This window comes from Mustela nigripes, chromosome 16 (genome assembly GCF_022355385.1).
Source record: "Mustela nigripes isolate SB6536 chromosome 16, MUSNIG.SB6536, whole genome shotgun sequence".
In the NCBI taxonomy this organism is placed as follows: Eukaryota; Metazoa; Chordata; class Mammalia; order Carnivora; family Mustelidae; genus Mustela; species Mustela nigripes.
In genome coordinates, this window is record NC_081572.1 from 14102318 (window position 1) to 14124070 (window position 21753).

At 46.8% G+C, this 21753-nt stretch overlaps 1 protein-coding gene across 2 annotated transcripts in view; it reads left to right on the plus strand.

Moving 5' to 3' along the window:
• Positions 1-3454: 3454 nt before the first annotated feature.
• The window catches only part of PECAM1 (platelet and endothelial cell adhesion molecule 1), a 55355-nt gene continuing 37056 nt past the window's right edge, over positions 3455-21753 (plus strand). Inside the window, exons 1-5 of one of the 2 annotated variants that reach the window (XM_059380268.1) lie at positions 3455-3966; positions 4052-4078; positions 14478-14771; positions 16856-17161; positions 20775-21050. In XM_059380268.1, coding sequence (XP_059236251.1) covers positions 3903-3966; positions 4052-4078; positions 14478-14771; positions 16856-17161; positions 20775-21050 — 967 coding nt within the window. In that variant the 5' untranslated portion in view covers positions 3455-3902. The remainder of the gene's footprint in view (positions 3967-4051; positions 4079-14477; positions 14772-16855; positions 17162-20774; positions 21051-21753) is intronic. The other variant, XM_059380267.1, reaches the window with a different exon arrangement.

Genomic DNA, 21753 nt, shown 5'->3' on the forward strand with positions numbered 1-21753 from the left:
CACTCCCTGGTGAGCAAAGAGCCTGATGCGAGACTCAGTCCCAGGACCCCAGGATCATGACCGGAGTGAAGGCAGCTGCTTAACCGACTGAGCCACCCAGGTGCCCCTCTGGCGTCCCCTGAGGACTGAATCTCTGTGCGAATCCTGCAGGAACATGGATGCGGGCTGCTCACCAGAGGAGGGACTCCACTACCTAGACTGGTGAAGACTGAGCCAAGCCAGTATGCGCTAAGGTGGGCCCCAGCACTGACCTGTCACTGCACTCCCTGGTGAGCAAAGAGCCTGATGCGAGACTCAGTCCCAGGACCCCAGGATCATGACCGGAGTGAAGGCAGCTGCTTAACCGACTGAGCCACCCAGGTGCCCCTCTGGCGTCCCCTGAGGACTGAATCTCTGTGCGAATCCTGCAGGAACATGGATGCGGGCTGCTCACCAGAGGAGGGACTCCACTACCTAGACTGGTGAAGACTGAGCCAAGCCAGTATGCGCTAAGGTGGGCCCCAGCACTGACCTGTCACTGACTTTCCCCCTCATCAAAGTACTAAAAATCCAGCCCTGGGTGGACAGATTTAACAGGACCATGAGATGAGTGATGCATGATAAAGCACGTCCTGTCCACCACACTAATGCTCCCCGCTTCCTGCCTTCTCTCCCCGCCTTTATCTGCTCCAGCCAACCCTTTCCTCTCACAGCCTCTTTGCAATCTTTCCCTGGCCTTTGCTCAGAGAACCAGCACGAGGGACCCTTCCCTTTCTGCTGTCTCCCTCGAGCTCTAACATAAGCCACGGTAAAAGCCTTGTCTGGAACTTTCAGTTTGGGCTCTCTGTTGCTTGGCTAGCCCCAGGACCTGAAATGGTAACGAGCCGGTAACCACCGGTGTGTTCCGGTGTGTTCCGGTGTGGAGCCACCGGAACGCTCACACATCGCGGGCGGGACGGTAAGATGGTGTAGCCACTTTGGAAAACAGCCTGGCAGTTTCTTGAAACGTTAAGCATACACCTACCATACCATCCAGGCATTCTCCTCCTGGGTATTTACCCAAGAGAAATGAAAGTGTATGTCCATACAAGGGCGTGGTCCAAGCAGTTCTCTCTATTAGCTCAAAATTAGAAACTATCCAAATGTTCATTAATAAACAATGATAAGCAAACTGTGATATATTCATGCAATGAAATACCACTCACCAAGAAAAAGAAATTAATATTTGACGACGCTGACTGAGAGAAGATAAATGCTCCCCCAACTAAGTACTGTATAATTCCATTTTATAAAATTCTAGGAATAAACACTTTACCTATAAGGACAGAAAGCAGGTAGGTGTTTGCAATGAGGGATGGTGACTGTGGGGTAGCTATTAGAGAGGTTACGTATTAATTTACGTGTTAGAGAGGTTAGTTCTTTGTCTATGATGTAAATTGCAAATATTTTTTCCAGTTTGTATTTTTTTCCTCTTGACTGAACTGTTTTTTTTGAGGAGGGCTGATGAGGAGAACTTTTTTCATGGAGTATAATTTGTCAGTCTTTTATAATTTCTGGATTTTAAGTGAGAGTTAAACCAGACTTCACCATTCCAGGGTCATGAGGAACTCTTTCATGTTTTCTTCTAGAACTCCTATGGCTTCATTTGTCCTTTCAAATGGTTAGTCCATTTGGAATTTATTCTGGTGCATGGTGTGAGTGGTGGGATACAGTTTTTCTTCGACGTTTCTTTTAAGATATTAACACTTATTTTGAAATGAAGTTTTATTTTCTCATGATGTTCTAAAAACTATTAGCATTGTGTACGAAACAATGACTAAGTCCTAGAAGTTTACTTTGGGACTTAGGGGACATGGGGTGGGGCATTAACCACCGTTGATTGAAAGTCCCTTTGAGAAGCAAAGTTTGGTTAGTCTGCCATAAGCGAAAGTTATCTTTGAAGCCAACATCTATTTTGGGACTCATGGTGTTTCTTTTTTTCTCCACAAATAGAAATTTGGTGGCTGGGTGGAGGTGATTTCCAGTAAGTTGTTGAAGAAGAGAGTTTACAGTGGGGAGTAGACAATACCAAACACCGAAAGTAAATGACACAAAAGAAAACATTCCTTTTTGCTGCATGACTCTTTAATATCTCTTCTCATAACTTCCACTGAATCATAGAACAGAGAGAGAAGTTGTTTTCTAGAGAATAGAAGTCTTTGGTTTTCTTTGGTTTCTATTTGTCCCTGACTTAGCTTTACCGGGTACAGGCTCAGAGGGGTAGCATTTCAGAAACAACACTGCTCTCTGACCTCAGGGCAGTAATCTAATTCAGACAGTACGGTTAACTTATCTTCATTCACCCAATCACCGATTCTACTAATGAATTTTTGTTTCTGTTATTGTTTTTTTGAGAGAGAGAGAGTGTGTGTATGGACTCCTGGGTGGGGGAGGGGCGGACAAGCTGGTGAGGGGATCTCAAGCAGGCTCCACTCTCAGCTCCAGTCAATGGGGAGGGTTGAAGGGGGGGGGGGGGCATCGGGAGGGGATAGGTTTCCATCTCACGACCCTGAGACCATGACCTGAGCCAAAATCACCAAAGTAGAGGTGCCCCTCTACTAATGTTTTTTGATCCCCTACTAGGTACCAGGCTCTGTCCCTGTCTTCATGCAGCCAGCAGTCCCCTTGGGGGAGGACAGGCCATTATGGCACACTATAAAAAGTGTCTCACAGAGGGAACACTAGGGAGGTGAGGGATCCAGAGGAATGGCAGTTCAGTGTGGGGAGACAGGAGACAATTCTGCAAGAGTGGATGCCTAAACTGAGTTACGATGCATGGGTGGGAACAGACCAGAAAAGCAGAGGGGGAAGAGTCCTCCAGGCAGTGGAACAGCATAGACAAAGGCGCAGACACATGATGTGTCCTGGGAACTATAAATTCTAGCAATCAGAATATGGGGGCCAAGAAAGAATTGGTGAGCGCCTTGGCTGGAGAGGTAAGCAAGGACTGGGTTGTGGAGGATTGTAAACCGACTCTCTCTGGAGGGCAGTGCGGAGCCATCATAAGGTTCCAAGCCCGGGAGTGAAAGGAACTGATTTATATCTCAGAAGGCTCTCTGTGGCCTGATACACTCTGTGCATATTTAAAGGTACAGGCTGGGGGTGCCTGTTTGGTTCGGTCAGTAGAACATGTGACTCTTGTTCCCAGGTTCGTGAGTTCAAGCCCCACATTCAGCATGGAGCCTACTTAAGAAATAAAAAGTAAAATAAAGGTTCAGGCTGGAGGGAGTGACCAGAAAAACATGCATAGCAGGAGCCAGGGAGAGCCTCCTAGGTACACTAGGTTCCAAGCAGAGTTTGCCACAAAGCAGCTGGTCTGTCTGGTGAACCTGCAACTTTCTGGAAAAGTCAGCCCTGTCCCACAGCATTGCCAGGAAAGGCGAGAGGTCCAAACTCATGCTGTGTGGAAAGAGGCCCCTGGGCAGCGGGCGTGGGAGAGATGTGCTCAGGAAAGATGGAGAGATCTTGTTGAGTGTCCAAAGAGAGAAGCCCTTTGGGTAGAGGTCGGAAAGAGGGAAGAACCCTCTCACACTGCCATGAAAGAGGCTCCAAACCCAGGTGAGACAGGAGGGTCAGGGGTACCAGAGGCAAATGTCACTTGTGCCTTTAAAACAAAGAGTCTGCGTTCAGTGGCCCCTCAGGAAGGCCAGTCATTTCCTGAGGAGATATCAGGCGGGCCCATACTTCATTGTTTCCAGTTTCCAGCAATGGCTGCCATTACCTGACCAGCACCACAGCCAGTCTCTCTGCAGCTGCCAGAAGTTACGAGAGTGGTTTCTCTACTTTCTCAGGGCAGATTCATCTGGGCCACGTGGGAAGCGTCTTCTGCCCCCAGGGGCATGGCCCAAAGGCAGAACTAACTGCCTGAGGTCTTGTCTCTCAAGATGCACCTGGAGTGGGCCCAAGAAGGCAAGATGTGGCTTGGAGTCCTGCTCATGCTTCTGCTGTGTGAGTTTTTATCCTCTTCCACATTACTTAAAGTTCATGAAACTCGAAGCTGATGGAATCAACATATTTCTTCTGTGTTTTCCAGGTCCAAGCCTTGAGGGACAAGAAAACTGTAAGTTGTTAAGTTTCTACCTAGCTTTGCTGTGTCTTTTCATGATGCTTAAAACTCACATCAAATTGCTTGGGTTTAGTGGGTATAAAAACTGGGAAAAATATTCCAGTCAACAGCTAACATGTATTCCCCCCCGGCATTTCTAGAAGGCTTTTAGAAGAAAACCCTCATTCTAAGCCAAGTTCTAATCAGCATGTTCTAGAAGTCGTATACATTTTTTTCCCCTAGAAACAAGTGAATTGCTATTTGTTTGGATTGGAAGCTGATAAAAAGAAAAGGAGTGATTTCGCATTTTATTTCTTGTCGTTTTTACCATAAATGTAGTCTCCCCATCCCCGATTGTTTTTCATCACAAATGAGATGTAATTAATTTGTTAGATTCATGAGGACAGAACATAATTTGTTGTTATGGCTTTTTCTTCTAAATGATCTATAACAGACATTGGATTTAATTCCTCACTGACCTGGGAAGCTAAGATTCTATCTGTAATATTTTGCACTCATGTCCATGGAGGGGGCTTCTGCCCAGCTTTAAAATTTCGTTTATCATTCATTTTAGAGCTAGTTTTGAATCTTTAAGATGCTCGGCTGCGTCAGGGTCTAAATGGAGGGAGAGCCCACAGAACAGGACCCCTTTACCAGCGCAGTCACTTCATTCCACAAAGAATGGGGGATGGTTGTACAGCTCTTTGGCAATGGTATATGTGCATGAGGCTGGTTGGCTGAGCCCAGGCTCTGAGCAGTGAATGGCTTCAGGATCGGGGAGGCTAGCGCAGCTACCAGCAAAGCCAGTTTGCGGGTCTCCTGCCCCAGTGTTCATGTGCTTTGGCTGGCTTTTGACCCCTGCAATAACCCGAGGAGGCAGGGTATCCGTTATCTTCCTACCATCCTAATGAACTGATAAGGTCTCTGTCCTCAGAGAAATAACCAACCAGACCAAGCCAGAGCCAGTTAGCCGGGCGCTGGCAATAGAACTTCTGCTGTCTGAAATATGACTCTCTGTCTGGAACCAGAAGCCCAGCTCAGATTTCTTTTTTTTTAATTTTTTTTAAAGATTTTATTTATTTATTTGACAGACAGAGATCACAAGCAGGCAGAGAGAGAAAGAGGAAAGCAGGCTCCCCACTGAGCAGAGAGCCCGAAGCGGGGCTCGATTCCAGGACCCTGAGATCATGACCTGAGCCAAAGACAGAGGCTTACCCCACTGAGCCACCCAGGCGCCCCCCAGCTCAGATTTTTAAAGTCGCTTTCACCTGGCCTCTCGGAGCCTTTTCCCCAATCTGTAAAATGGGGATGTTATGAGCATTGATCCCGTAGAGTCAGTTCGAGGATAAGGTGAGCTAAGAGGAGGTGACTCAGCTGCAAGGCAGGCGGTGACTAATGACAGTTTACTGTCTGGTCCTAGCCCTCTTTCACAGTCACAGCCCCTGCGCCAGCCCCCCACTACCCGCGTACCCCCCATCTGTCCGCTGCTGCCCACATACCCCCCTCTCGTCTGTACCACGCCCTGCAGGCGCGCAGGCTGCTGCCTTCTGCTCCCCAGGACCCCCAGTCTCGAGTCTCTTCCACCTTCCCCACCTCACATGGATGTCCACGGCTCCCTTCCCAGGGTTCCTGGAGAAAAGCCTTTGGTCCATTCAGGGCCGACCTCAGAACGGCAGGACTTGGAGCACTGGAGCAGGGGAGACTCTCCCACTGCTTCCTCAGGCCGCCATCCTCCACCTTGTTTTAACCCTTGAGGAAACCGAGGCGCAGAAGCCATGGGGGGCTTGTGTGTGGTCCAGTGGGTGTCGGCAGCGTGGGGGCCAGGACCAGCTCTCCCGTTCCTGCCGTCGCGCTCATGTCACATGGGACAGGCATGACCCGTCCGATCACCCCACATTGCGGGCTCTGTGGTTGAGGTCCTTGGTTAGCCTTGGCCCTTTCTGTTCCGTTTATCCCAGGCTCCCCCACCCCCACGCCAGCCCTCCGGCCTCAGGAGATGACCTCAGAAAACACTGCAGTCTGGAGGCAACTCCCTCTACTTCCCGCCCTGCCCCAGCTCCGGGCTTATCTTCCTCCCCACCCATCCTCCCGGCTTCAGCCCTGTCGCCCCTCGTGGCTGACGTTTTTGGGGGGGGGGGGTGCAGCCTGTCCATCTGGGCTCTGAGCCCATCCCTCACAGCACTCCCGCCCCAATCTCGCTCTGTCATTCATTCAGCTCCCCTCCGCACTTTAGTATCTCTCTCCCCCACCCTCTTCTGGCTCTTTCTCCTCATTCTACAGACACAATCGGTAGCTCTTGTTCTTTTAGGAATAAGAAAAATCACAAACAACCCACCTGCCTCCAGACTGGTTTACGGCCCCTGTCTCTGCAACCCTAGCTCTCAGTCTGCCCTCACTTAGTATTCTGGCCTTAGTGCTTGGTCCCCACATCTCCCTGGCACTGGAATCTTCTCACTGAGGGGTCATCAAAGACCTTGTAATAACAAATGCCATGAATACTCTTTAGCCCTTAGTCTTCTGCACCCCTGTGATGCCTGTGCACAAAGCCTCCTGCCTTGAGCTTCTAGACTCTTCCTTGGTGTTCTCCTGCCCCTCTGACAAACCTTCTTCCCCTTATTCCAGAGGAGACTTGAACTTTCCCAGGGTCTGAACGCCGTTCCCTGGTCTCTGCAGTCTCTGTGGTTCTGAAGTTCAACGCATCCCTCCACTTGTCCACATCCCTGCCCTGGTCCTCTTCGCTGAGCATCTGGCTCCAGAGAGGAGCCAGTGGCCGACATCTCCTAGCGGTCCCTTGGGCCCCTCAAACCCAGTGGCACCACTGGGATCTTGTCCCGTTTTTTTATCTTTTTCTGGTGTTCTCTGCTTCGGTGGACCGCACCCAGTCCCTCCTGGATACCTGACCCAGGAAACTTGCTTTCTTTGCCTCAACCCTCACATCCAATCCCACAAGTCTTTTCTTTATTGTGCTGATCTATATATAACAAATTTGGCTACTAATGACAGTACATTCATAATGCCGTACAGACATCTCCACTGTCTAGTTCCAGAACACTTTCATCACCCCAGAAAGCAAGTCCTTTCTCGTCCGCTAAATATTCTCAAGTCTACTCCTTCCCAAGGTCCCTCCATGCCTGCCCTAGCACAGGCCTTCTGGGCTATCACTGAACCGTGGTCCAGGATGTTTACAGGCCTCCGGTCTCTCCCTCCAGCCCACAGTGATCTTTCTAAAGCTCGGGTGTCATCTTGTCACCCCCTTCCAAATACCCTCAGACAGTCCAGCTTGTCAGCACCCCAGGCAAGGCCCCTCCTACCTGGCGCCCGCCCCTTCGGGCCTCATAGTCCAGTTCCTATAACTGCACGTGCCCAGAATGTGCTGATTTCCCGGTTCTAGGTGGTTTTGCCATGAATATCTTTGCTGTAAGCATTTTCGCTGCATATAATAGGCCGTAGGCAATCTTGCTGTGAAAGACTAAGTAACAGGTTGGCAGTTTGTTGGTTTTATCAACTGGTTGAGTTTGGTTTCATTTCTCCATTGACACAGGCTCCATATATTTTTTTAAGATTTTATTTATTTATTTGACAGAGATCACAAGTAGGCAGAGAGGCAGGCAGAGAGAGAGGGAAGCAGGCTCCCTGCTGAGCAGAGAGCCTGATGTGGGGCTCGATCCCAGGACCCTGACACCATGACTTGAGCCGAAGGCAGAGGCTTACCCCGCTAAGCCACCCAGGCACCCCTCCATTTTTATATTACATAAATCTTGGCCCTCATGATGGTCTATACAGTGGTGCAGAGTTTGAACCCACGTTTCCCACAGAACTTGGGAACAGCTACTAATGGGCCTGTGACAATTGGCCAGAACAAACAACAGTGTAGGAGGCAATTCGCCTTCTCGATGTAGTACAGAGTTCTGATACAAATATGCATCCTAGTATTTGGAAACACTACCTCTCTTTTATTTTTATTTTACTTTTTTATTTTTAAGATTTTATTTATTTATTTTTAAAATATTTTATTTATTTATTTGACAGAGAGAGAGAGAGACAGTGAGACAGGGGGAGCAGGGCGTAGTGGGAGAGGAAGAAGCATTCTCCCTGCTGAGCAGGGAGCCTGACACAGGGCTTGATCCCAGGACCCTGGGATCATGACCTGAGCCAAAGGCAGATGCTTAACGACTGGGCCACTACCCCACTGAGCCACCCAGTTACCCCAAGATTTTATTTTTAAGTCATCTCTACTCCTAATGTGGGACTTGAACTCATGACCGTGAGATCAAGAGTTGTAAGCTCCACACCAACTGAGGCAGCCAGCTGCTCCAGGATTCTACCTCTCTTCCTGAGGAAGAAACTTCAGTTAAAAAAAGAATGAGGCGCCTGGGTGGCTTAGTAGGTTAAGTGTCTCCCTTCTTCAGCTCAGGCCCTGAGGCTGGCTAGCGTCCTAGGATCAAGCCCCACCTCAGGCTCTCTGCACAGCAGGGAGCCTGTGTTTCCTTCTCTCTCGGTCACTTCCCCTGCTGGTGCTCTCTCAACCACTCTCACTCTGTCAAATAAATAAAAATCTTTTTTAAAAAATGAGGAGACCCATCAACAAACCAAAAAAAAAAAAAAAAAAAGAAAAAAAAAGTATAATTCTATTAACAAAAGACTTTGGGGACACACACTTAGGTACAATCCATGAAATACAATCAGTTATTTACATAGATTTGCCATGAATCTCCACACATTTGAAACGTATTCAGTTATTTTGTGTTTTACAATAGCTTTCTGATTTTGTTATTCATTCCTCATGCTTTGTTATGTCCCCTTTAATGAATGTCCCTCTTTTATATTTTGTGATTTTATCTTTGATGGCAAAAATGGCTTTGCAGCAAATAGTTACGTGGTTAAAACGCTTGCAGCAAAGAGGGTCCCTGTGGAAATACCGAACCTGTGAGTCCTCTTGCCCCTGTGCCCTGGTACATGCTGAGCTCCGGCCTGGGGCGCCCCACCTGGTCCAAGGCTGGTTCAGGAAGCTCGTCCTTCAGACTCCCGTGGCCCCTCCTGGGCTGCCCTTCCTCTCGGTGCGTCTGGAATTGTCCTTCGGTTATCTGGGTCCCCGCCAGCCAGTATGGTGTAGGACAGCAGGGACGATTTCTTATCTACCTGCAATCCCAGCATCTGACACAGGTGCTCCATAAACATCTCACTGAAGGGGACCCAAACCGAGATGGGAGATGCTTGGGATCCAGACGAGATGGGTCAGCACATTCTCCACTGAGCCCCAGAGTTCACCAGGGGCTCTGTGCTAGCTGACTCCCTGTAATTTTCCTGACAAAGGGGGAGGAGGGGGGTGCTCTTCTCCCTCCCTTTCTGAGTCATTTCCAGGTTGCCGGAGAGGCTGGCTGAGTCACGATGCCTCATCTTCCCAAGGAGCCCGCATCCGCTGATGGGGGGCTCGAGGTCCAGGAGAGCAGGCCCCTTGTTTTAGGGTCTAGTGATTTGGCACAATGGTTCATGGGTACCTTATCTGTGCTCTGGTGACTGTTACATGGGTCCCCCTCTGTCAGCCTTCCTCTGTCCAGATTGAAAAGATCTGACCTCCTTAGGCTGCTGCCTCCCCAAAAAAACTTTGATCACAATGGTTCTGAACTGTTTGGGCTCAGGAAAGAAAACTGTGGCTCCTCTCTCCCCACCCCACCCCAAAACCCCACACTTGAAGGCGGTTCGTGGGCCCCCTCCCACCTGCCCGTGAATCCCCAGGGGGGCCAGGTGTGAACACTCACTCTGTTGTGTGAATTGTGAGAGCTGTACACAGCAATCCAGCTTGGCTGTTCCCCAGCAGTTCATTCACGAAGACGACGATGTGTTCTATACTATCTTAACAATCGGGTAGAGATTTTTGAAGAGGAGATTGGTGGCATATCGCTGCTGAACTACTTACCCCCAAATGTAGTGACTCAAGATAACGGTTTTTTACTTCACAGCGTCTGAGAGTCAGGAACCTGAGGGCTCTGGCTCAGGGCCTGTCAGGAGGAGATCGCCCAGAGAACGCTGCTGGTCAGGAATACAGTGAACAGAGGGCTTGTTTGGGGCTGGGGGGTTGCTTTTAAGCTCACTCTTGTGACAGCTTCTCACCACGTGGACCCCTCCAGAGGGACGCTCACGGCTTGGCTTGGCTTGGCCCAGAGGGAGTGATCCTAGTAAAGGAAAAAGTGCTTAAGGTAAAAGTTGCCGCGTCTTTTATCATTTCAGAAGCAACAAAGCAACACTTCAGTGTGTTTGGTTGGAAGACCAACCCTGGTATGAGGTGGCAGGGTGCCTGTAGGACTCGTGGAACACGAGCCTCCCTGGGGGCCATCTGGTCTGGCTACCATGAGCGAGGACATGGAGGTGGGGACGGTGGGCGTGTTGAAAGCTGGGCCGCTGCTTTTGCTGGCCTCACATCGATGAGGTTTTGAGCTGGGTTTCATAAATTTACAATAAAGTTATTGATACATTTTATAAAATCCTTTTCCTTCTTCCATTTTGCCTTCCTTGTCCCTTGTCTGTTGCTGTTGGCCACGGGAGTGTGACGTTTCTTCCAGTGACCAGGCTGAGTTGATTTATTAAGCAGATGTGTGTTTGTGGCTTAGAAAAAGCAGTTGGCCGGAGTGCCCCGGGCTAGTGGCTCTCATCCTTTTGAAAGAAACACCACCTGATGCTTTAGCTGATTTGCTTTAGGGCTTCTCTAAGAAGGATGTGCATTAGGTCTACATAGGTAGGAAGCCCAGGCAGGGATGATGCTGAAGCTGGAGGGTCTGGAATAGAGAAGGCTTGGGATTGCAGATGGTGAGCTCCGGGGGAGCAAAGACCGTGCTGATCTCACTCTTTTGTGAGCTTCCAGTATTGGACACGGTGCCTAGCACAGAGAAGGCCCCTTGAACATGGGCCAAATGGTGCTAAGGAAGAGGGAAGGGGCTGTTAGCCGGGGACCAGGATCTGCCCCTCAGGGCTCTCGGCTGCCTTGGCTCAGTCATTCTTCAAGGCTGAAAGACAAGGGAAGGCAGGTACTCATGTTCCCCATTCTATAGGAGGAGAAGTGGTAGCTTAGAGGGGTTGAGAGACCCCCAGCATCCCCCAGCTAATAAAGTGGGGGTGATGAACCCCAGGAAGTCTGGAGAAGTCAGTAACCTGGGAAATTAAGAAATGATTTTCTTTTGAGAAAATTTTGTTAGAAATAGGGAATGGATGCAGAGTTTTGGCACCCTCGAGACTAAAGTTTGGCTCTGTATCTGTGACTGGCAGACCTGGCTAACATTTCTCAAGCACTTCTTCTGTGCCAGGAACTGTGTTTCTCGTACTTAAACTTAGGTTCCCATTTATCCTTACTATCATTACGTCCATTGTATGGATGGGCGAACTGAGGCTCAGAGTTCAGGAACTGGCCAAAGCCACACAGTTTGTGAACGGAGGTGGGATTTGACCGAGGCAACCTGACTCTGCACTTACCTCATTCTCCTGTTAGAATCACTGTGCTAAATAGCATGGTTTAAAATGAGGAGAAGGTAGTGTGGAGGGGAATGAGACTCCTGTCCTTACCTGGGAAGGGACCAAATTAATTGATGGGAAACTAAATATGATCCAAAGAGATTTTGTTTTGAGAGCTCACTGAGCAGCTCCTCAGACCAGGACTAGTAAGGAATAGACAAAAACAAAAAAGGGAGTTCTAAGCATTCATGCTACAGGAAATAACTTGCATTTAAACAACCACTTTGCTTCATCTTGTCAACTGATCAGATGCCATTTTATTTTTGTTCATTTAATTGCTCAGAAGAAAGGGACAGGTGTGGACTGTTGTATTCATTTTAAAACCTGAGACATATTGTAGCCAAACCAAATTCTAAATTGTTCCGAAAGATTTGGCTTTATTAAAAGAGAGAGAAAGAGGGGTGCCTGGGTGGCTCAATGGTTTAAAGCCTCTGCCTTGGGCTCAGGTCATGATCCCAGGATCCTGGGATCGAGCCCTGCATTGAGCTCTCTGCTCAGCGGGTAGCCTGCTTCCTCCTCTCTCTCTGCCTGCCTCTCTGCCTCCTTGTGACCTCTGTCTGTCAAATAAAAAATTAAAAAATCTTTAAAAATATAAATAAATAAATAAATAAGTAAGTAAATAAATAAGAGAGAGAAAGAAAGACAATCTTTGCCAGTATCTCTGGTCAGCTAGCTAGCTATCTATACCATTTCTTACTTGAAAAATAATTTGGGACCACTTATAACAGTTACTATTATTGTTCAATAGGAGAAAATCAGAATGGGAAGGAAGAAAAGGCAAGCAAATAAAACTGGGGGGTTCTTTTAGCATATAGAAATTCATCCCAAAGTTTGCTAGAAGCAGAGATGAAATTTTGGGTTTATACTTCTTAGCAGTCAAAGCAAAAATGAAAACAACATCCATTAGAAAAATTTCAGAATCTACAAGATAGAATAAACACAGCTTTTTTCTTTTTTTAAGATTTTGTTTATTCATTTGACAGAGAGAGAGAGAGGGTGAGCAGGTGGGGGGTGAGGGGCAGAGGGAGAAGCAGACTCCCCGCTGAGCAGGGAGCCCAATGAGAGACTCAATCTGAACACCCCGAGATCATGATCTGAGCTGAAGGCAGACGCTTAACCGATGGAGGCACCGAGGCTCCCTAAACACAGCATTTGCTGATGCAGTTGAAACCCAGTGAAATCATGAACAACATCCTTGTGGCATCCTGGACCAGACAATATCAGTTTCCATAAGACAATTTCTCACCAGCATCTATTAGTTTCCTAGGACTACCAGGAAACAGACTAATACAGACTGGGTGGCCAAAATAAGATAATTCATTTCCTCTTAGTTCTGGAGGCCAGAAGTCCAAGACTAAGATGTCAGCAGGTTTGGTCCCTTCTGAGGCCTCCCTCCTTGGCTCGCAGATGGCTGTTTGCTGCTGTGTCCTCATACGGTCAACCCTCTGTACGCACGTCCCCCCCCCCCCCCCCCCCCGTCCAAATTTCTTCTTATATAAGGCCACCAGTCAGTTTGGATTAAGGCCCATTTTAACTCAGTCACCTTGTGTCAGGCCTTTTGCTCAAGCCCAATCACTATCTGATGTTCAAGGGGTTAGGTTTTCAATATAGGAACGTTGTGTGTGTGTGTGTGTGTGTGTGTATTGGGGGGATGGAACGCAATTCAGTCCCTACCTAACAGCGTTTGATAGAGTGCCAAACTTAATTTGTTAGTACCAGGCCATAAGGGACCATAGCCGAATGGTTCAAGCTTGCAGGTTTCTGAAGATCTTCCTCTGTCCCAGGGTAAAGAGATTCAGGTTATGCAGGGTACCCAATAAATATACATTCATCAAGCACAGCCCATGAATATTTTTGTGATCAAAGTATCTGAGAAGAACTGAATTTGAGGAGCCTTACTTAAGCCATGTGACCCTGTTTTGCTTGAATAACATGGGGTGCCCACAGCCCCACACTGTCTCTGGCCCCTGAAGTCCTCATGGGCCATATAAACTTTAGGTCAGAAGCCAGACTCTGCCTGTCGAAATCTACCTCTTGTGTAAAAGCTGTGGGGTTGGGGGGGGGGGGAATAAGTAAGAATTTATCTTTGTATTTGCTTATAGTTGTATAAAGACGAGCTGGAAGAAACGAAAATCAGTGCTTACTTCTGCAAGGGGAGGTGGGAACTGGGTGGACCGGAAAAGAATGGGAAAGAGACTTTACCCTGTATCCTCATACAGAAAATACATTCTCTTTTGGGGACCTCAGGGACACAGAACTAAATTGATTATAATTCCTGGCTCGTAACATACCTTCATCTGTGATCTATGCACAACTGCCTTTTGTTTTATTTATAGAGACATGCTTTTAGTAACATAATGAATTCACATGAGCCTGCCACCCAGTGCTAAAATGAGAACATCACCAACACTATATCTTTCTGTGTATTCCTATTCGTATACCCCTCTTCCCTTCAGAAGTGACCACTATCCTGTTTTTTTTATATTTATGATCTCCCTCTGCTTTTCTCAACGTGCATTATTTCAAATAATGCCTATACAATATAGACATCATATCCTCTGCCTTTGGGGGTTTGGAAACGCTTGACTGCACTGGCCACTTACACGTTTCAATAAAATGTTTCTAATCTCATGATTGTCCTATTCACACTTCATGGAAGCCGATGAGACAGGAGGCTCACGAAGCATACCAGACACAGTAGCTCCCAACCCCAGGTCCTGATGTTGGAGAGATGGCCTCCTCGAGAATGGGCACTACACACAGCCACTCGCTGCCTGGTCGCTGGGGTCCCAGGAGCCCCTGGAGGCTACACTGCAGAGGGTATGATCATACCAGTCTGATGTGGTCAAGGACACCGTGGCGATGTTCCTGAGATAAGAGGTGTGTCTGCTCTCCTTCCCTTGGCATTTAGCTTTCACCATCAACCACATCTACATGGAGATCCTGCCAGGCCGGGAGGTGCAAAATGGGCAGAACCTGACCCTGCAGTGTGTCGTGGACATCAGCACCACCTCGCACATCAAGCCTCAGCACTGGGTGCTGTTCTATAAGGATGACGTGCTGTTTCACAACATCTCCTCCGTGGACACCACCGAGAGTTATTTTATTCCCCAAGCCCGGGTCTATGATGCAGGGACATATAAATGCACCGTGATTCTCAACAACAAGGAGAAAACCACCTCGGAGTACCAGGTGTTGGTGAAAGGTGAGTCCTTGCATTTGAGTGAAGCTCGAGCTGATGCATTATAGCAGATGTGAAGGCAAGAAGAGTAATTGAGTGGCCGGGAACACCGGCCGCACTCTTCCCACTCCCCTGCCTGGCATTTTCCTAACCTGAAAATGTGGGCTTTAGACATGCTCCCAATATGCCAGGCTGTCTCTCCTCTCCGTGCCTTTGCATATGCTAGTCCATCTCCTGGGAATACCCGTCTTCCCCTCCTGTCCTTACCAACTGCTTTTCCTCCTTCAAGAATCAGCTTAGTGATCTCTTCTCTGACGCCTCCCCAAGCGAAATCGATCACCCCCAGGGTCCTGGTGCTCACAGCTCTTATGCAATCTCGGCATCCAGTGGTATTTGTAGAAAGGCCATATGCTAACTGCTGACCCCGGCTGCTACGTCCCCTCTGCCTGGCGTCTAGTTTGGGCAAATCCCTCAGCCTCTCTAAACTTTAAAATTCTCCTCTGTGAAATGAAGATAACAGTGATCCCCAGCTCGGGGAGTTATTGGAAGGATTAAAAGACATCTCGTAGGTGACGTGCTTAGTATAATTTCCAGCACATAATGAGTTCCCAGTAAATGGTAATTACCATTTCATGGTATTGGAAGCATTTCTCACGCACCCGTCTGCTCTTCTGGAATGTGCGATCACAAGGAAAGAGATGGGCTTTGGTGCCTTTTTGTATCTTGAACAAAGAATCTCGCTCATAGTAGGCACTCAATAGATGATCGTGGAATAAATTAACCAGAAGAAAAAGGGAGGTACAAATGGAGAAACGAGGGAAATCGTGGGGAATTTGGGTTCAGAGATAGAGGATTCCATCCATCCACGCATGGATTTCCTCCCTCAAGGAGCATTTCCCAAGGCTGAAAGTCAGGAAGAAAACCAGATGCAAGGCGTGAAAAAACATTAGGTCGGGGCCAGCCCTGGAGGCAGTTGCTGTCTGGTGGGGAAGAGAAACATGTACAAGAATAATTAGAGTCTAATAGTCACATGATCTGAGTGCTTAGGGAGCACAAAAGTGAGTGGAAACAATTCCTCTTGGAGAAGGTAGGGCTGGCTTCCTGGGGGAAGGGACACTCGGTCCAGATACAGAGGATGGCATAGGAGTTTGCTCGACGGTGAAGTTGAGCAAAGGCAGAGACGTGGAACATAGCATGGGTGGAAGAGCAAAGACTGAGAAAGATTGGCAGGGCTGAATTTGGGCAATGTTGTTGAAAAGAAACCTGCTGGCAGGCTTTTGAAACTTAGGGTAATTTTTTTAAAAACTTGGATGGTTGAATGGGTAGAGTTAGTGAGGTGAGCCCTGTACTTCCTTGACAGTGGCCACCATGACTGTCATTTCTGCATTTTTGTGTTCATGTTGGTCATCAGAGCAGTCATTGTAAGAACTACCCCCTTATTAGGCCCTCATGAAGTCAACAGTTAGAAGTGCTTTACACACATTTTATTTAACCCCTGTAGTAGCACTGGGAGCCAAACATGGTCCCCCCCCCCCCACCAATCTAATCATTTCCAGGGGCAGTCACAGGCTCAGAGAGGTTGAGCGGCATGTTCATGCCTTGGAGTTGCTCCAAGGCAAAGCTGGTTAGAACCAAGATCTCTTGGACTCCAAAATTGGCCTCTCTAACTCTTAATCATTATTGGTTTTTGAGGTAGACAAAAGGCTATTCATTCATTCATTAAATATTTATTGAGTCCCACTCTGAGCCAAGCCAAGAACCCAACAATGAGGAGGACATGACCCCTTCCTTTGGGGAGATAAGCATGAAGCAGGGGAGTACTTTCTAATAGATACTGGCTGTTTTGTTTTGTCTGTAATTGTATTTATCAGTTGAGAAGACTAGTCTTCCCAATGGGTTAATAAACTCTGAAAGCACAAACCACCTCTTAAACGTATCTGGTATTTTTCAAAGTAGCTGCTATAGCTCTAGGCACATACAGGTTCAATAATTACCTGATAGGTAGTAGAAACAAAGCAGAAGACCCTCCAATGGGCTGAATTTCCCAGCTGAGGGAAGCTTGCATATCTACAGCAAATGATACTAATGGGCTTTCTCTTCTCCCCAAGGAGTGTCTGATCCCAGAGTGATACTGGACAGGAAAGAGGCAATAGAAGGCGGGGTCGTGATGGTCAATTGTTCTGTCCCAGAGGAAAAGCCCCCAGTACAGTTCACAATTGAAAAACTCGAACTACACACAAACAATTCAAAGCAAAAAAAAAAAAAAAAATCGTATGACCAGAATTTTGTGCTGCTGGAATTCTCAGTGGAGGAGCAGGACCATATTATATACTTCCAGTGCCAGGCCAGCATCTTCTCTGAGACCCACATGGAGTACTCGAGAACCATCAGGAGTGAACTGGTCACCGTGACAGGTCAGAGTCTTACCCTCCTTTTTAAAAATCAATTTTTCTGGTTTGCTGGTTGGGGGTGGGGAGAAAGGGCCCAGAATTCCGGAAGCAGGCAGGGGCCTTCTGGGCTGGGCTGCTGTTCTCAAGACTGTTCTTAACTACCTAAAGATTATGTTTATTGTTTAACGTGTGTGTGTGTGTGTGTGTGTGTGTGTGTGTGTGAGAGAGAGAGAGAGAGAGAGAGAGAGAGAGAGAGGAATTTCCCAAACAAAAGTTTCACAAATCATCTTGATATATGGGGCATTTTGGTATTTTCTGTTCCATTCTACTTCAGTTTTTTTTTTTTTTTTTTTTTTTAAGGATTTTATTTATTTGACACAGAGAGAGAGATCACAAGTAGGCAGAGAGACAAGTAGAGAGAGTGAGGGAAGCAGGCTCCCTGCTGAGCAGAGAGCCCGACCTGGGGCTCGATCCCAGGACCCCGAGATCATGACCTGAGCCAGAGGCAGAGGCTTTAACCCACTGAGCCACCCAGGCGCCCCTCTACTTTAGTTTTTTAAAACATTGGTCACGACTCAGGGAAACGATGCACTGTGGAAACCACAGCTTTAGTCCAACACGGGTCAGACACCAGGAGGTGGAGTCTGGAGGGAGGGAAGGGCATGAGGTCCTCAGCCTTTGCCTCCCACATTTGATAAAGGACTCCCCTCTTCTACCCACCCCTCATCACCGAGATTTTGGACAAATAAACCAATGAGGTGTCCTAAGGCATGCTCTCTAGAGAGAAAAGCCATAACAGGGAAGCCTGCATGTGCATGTCCAGAATGATGGGAGCCCTGGGACAGGCAGCCCGCAGGATGAGACAGGACTCACGAGCCAGGAAGAGTCGAGGGAAGGCACACCCTAGTGCAGATAGCCTCAAGTCTTATCTATAGGAACCCCAAGGTTTGTCATAAATACCCTCCTGCTTGTGGTATCTGTGTCACCACCCCATTGTGTATGGATATATGTCCACATATATACAGGGATGATAGTATGTATATATAATATTTTTCTGATTATAATACATGGTGTGGGTTTAGTTTTCAGAAAATAGGGTACAATATAAAGGGTAAAGTGACAATCATTCACAGCACCACTGCTCAGAGAAAATCACTGGTAGGTCCCAGCCTTGTTCTGCTTTATGTGCTCACGCACACACACAACTTTTATTGTGTTCTTCTTTGTTTTGACAAAGAAATACAACCTGCCAAACATACTATTTTATGACTTTTCCTTAGCAGTATTTTATGAACTTGGGTCTGTGTCAAGACAGACAGACCTTGGTCAATCTCTGTGGCATCTCAGAACCTTATCCTAGAGAGAGAGGTACCATGATTTACCTCATTTTTCCAATGATAGACATTTAGATATTTTCCCAGGTTTTTGTGGTTAAAACAATCCTGGAATACACATTCTTAAACTCATCATTTGGGTACTTTCCCAAGTATTTTGTTTCATTATTATTTCCAAGGTTGATTCCTGGCAGTCAATTTGTTGATTCAAATGTTTTGTGCGTTTGAAATATTGACGTGTCTGGCCAAAGCGCTTCTCAAAATGGCTGAACATTTCCATCAAAAGCGAGGCTGGTGTTTGTTTCCCCACATCCCTACTCTCACAGAATATTATTTACTTTCATTATTTTTGCCAGTCTGATTGAGGCACAGTGATATATCACTGTTCTTACGCTTTGTATTTCTTTGGTCTTTACTGAGGTTGAGTGTGTTCTTTGCATTTATTGGCCTCTTACATTTCCTTCCATAAACTTCCCGTTCATATACACTTGGCCCATTTTTACTGTTTCTGATTGGTTTGTTTGAGTCCTTTATAAATGAAAGGCATTAGCTCTTTTTGGAGTGCTATGCACAAATTTCCCCGAGTTCATCATTTGTCTTTATGATAGGTTTTGCATGCAGAAGTGTTTCATCTTTATTTAATTGAATCTATCCATCTTTTTCTTTTTGGCATTTGTTTCATGATTCATACTTGAACCTTACTAAAGGTTATTAAATTAGGGGCACCTGGATGGCTCAGTCAGGCTAAGCAACTGGCTCTTGGTTTCAGCTCTGGTCATGATCTTGGTGTCGTGATCTCAGGATCGTGAGATCAAGCCCCCGCCCCCCCATTCTCTCCCTCTCTCCCTCTCTCACAAATAAATAAATAAATCTTTAAAAAAATTATTGAAGTAAAAATGCACTTATGTTTGCTCTTACTATTTTAATGTTTTTTAATTTCCTGCCTTTAGATCTCTGGCACATCTGGAATTAATTAAGATATAAGAAAAAAAAACCCTTTAGTGATTATTATGCTCTTCCATAGGGTAGTTGTTGAGTGTCCTAAAAGGTGGCCTCTCTTTTTTGACTTTTATTCAGGAAAACAGACTATTTTAAAAAATATTTTATTTATTTATTTGACAGAGAGAAATCACAAGTAGATGGAGAGGCAGGCAGAGAGAAAGGGAAGCAAGCCCCCCACTGAGCAGAGAGCCCGATGTGGGACTCAATCCCAGGACCCCAAGATCATGACCTGAGCCGAAGGCAGAGGCGCCCCAGACTTTTTTTTTTTTTTTTAATGATAGTTACTTATTGTGAAGTTAGATGACTTTGCAGAAAAAAGGTTAATGAGTTAAACTACTTTGGGCATTTTTAAATGTCCCATCTGATTTTGCATAGTTGGCCATCTGTGTGTATTCTCTAATGCTCTGCAATTCGTTTTGCAGAAGCAAAGGTTTGTCCCTACTTTTCTTACCAGCTCCTGAAGATCCCATGCCCTGGCATCCAGCCCATACCTTATCAAAGCAGTGTTTTCCAAACTGCATAAGTCATGAAATCAATTTAGTCAGTCAAGGCCAACGTTAAAAAACAAAACAAAACAAAACAAAACAACAGAAGAGACAAGAAATCACTTTTGGGTGGGGGCATATCGTTATTTAAATGTGCATTTCCATGAAGCAGCACAGTCGTTGTCACTTTTGAAAGCTATGGAATATTTATACTGATGCCATAGTTCCGTGAAGTGGTGTGAGAAGAGCCTAGACAATTCTCTGTGAGCAGGGGTGAGAGTCTGTTTCTAATGCTCTGATTATTTTTGAGGTCGTTTGGAGAAGATTCTGTAGATGAGCTCTAGAGAAGGTGGTTTCACCTTTGGGAAGCTCAAGGGAGGATTGCAATTAAGTCTAAAGATGAGGGGCGCCTGATTGTCTCAGTCATTAAGCATCTGCCTTCAGCTCAGATCATGATCCCAGCATCCTTGGGATCAGAGGCCCTGCATCAGGCTCTCCACTCTAAAGGAAGCCTCTTCTCCCTCTCCCACTCCCTCTGCTTGCGTTCCCTCTCTCACTGTGTCTCTCTCTGATGAATAAATAAATAAAATCTTTAAGAAAAAAAAATAGGCTGAAGATGCAAGAATGAGTGAGAAGGGAGAAGTGAGAAGTTATCAGAGCGACTTAGAAGGTTTTTGGGGGGAAAGATTGAATTTTTTTCATTAACAAGGAAGAACAGTGGTTGGCAACAAAAAGCAAAAGAGGGAGGGACCTAAGTGCCTCTTCCCCTCCCCCAGGTTTGAACCTGAGTCCAACCAGCTTGTCCTCTTCTTGTAGAATCCTTCTCTACTCCCAAATTCCACATCAGCCCCGAAGGAGTGATCACAGAAGGAGATCAGCTTCACATCAGGTGCACCATTCAAGTGACCCATCTGATTGAAGCGTTTCCAGAAATCATAATCCAGAAGGACAAGGAGATTGTAGCGCACGAGAGCAAGGACCTGGAGGCCACCTACTCTGTGATGGCCATGGTGGAGCACAATGGCAACTACACGTGCAAAGTGGAAAGGAGCTGGATATCCAAGGTCAGCAGCATCGTGGTCAACATAACAGGTAGGGCTCCTGCTGGAGGGTGTGGGAATAAGGCGGGCCTGAGCAGTCCCCATGCTAGAATGCAAAATGGCCAGTGAGGGCCAATGCTTCTGCTCCTGCTTGTCTCAATGATGTGCTCAGGTGGGTGTGTCGTGCTTAAGGGGGAAAGTCAGTGCACAGCCGGTAAGCAGTTAGCCGTGGTGGTCACGTGTGGAACCTCTGGCATCAGATACCAGCACTGTCGCTCACTACTTCGGTGACCTTACTTAAGTTATACAGCTGCTCCGTGCCACAACTCTATGAAACAGGGATAGTGATAGCACTCAACCTGTAGGACTGTTACAGTGACTAAGTGACATGTCTTGCTATAAAGCACCTCATACAGAAGAAGCCCCTGGTGAATGTGAGCTAGAATGTCTATTATGATATATAGCACATTTATTTTTTCTCTGGGCCACATTGTAGGCTAGATCCCAGACACAGGTTCTCAGACAGGGTCAGGAGTGACAAAGCATTAATATATTCAAAAACAATAGGAAAAATTCCCTTTTGCTGAACACGGTGTGAGTGGTTTACCTATGTTTTCAGTTAATGCTCGTAACAAAGCTATGAAATAGCTATCATGATTCTGCATTTATGAATATAGAAATTGAGGCTGAGATGTTACGTCATTCACCCCGCAATCACAGGGTTACCAGATGGCAGAATGAGTCATCCCCAGGCC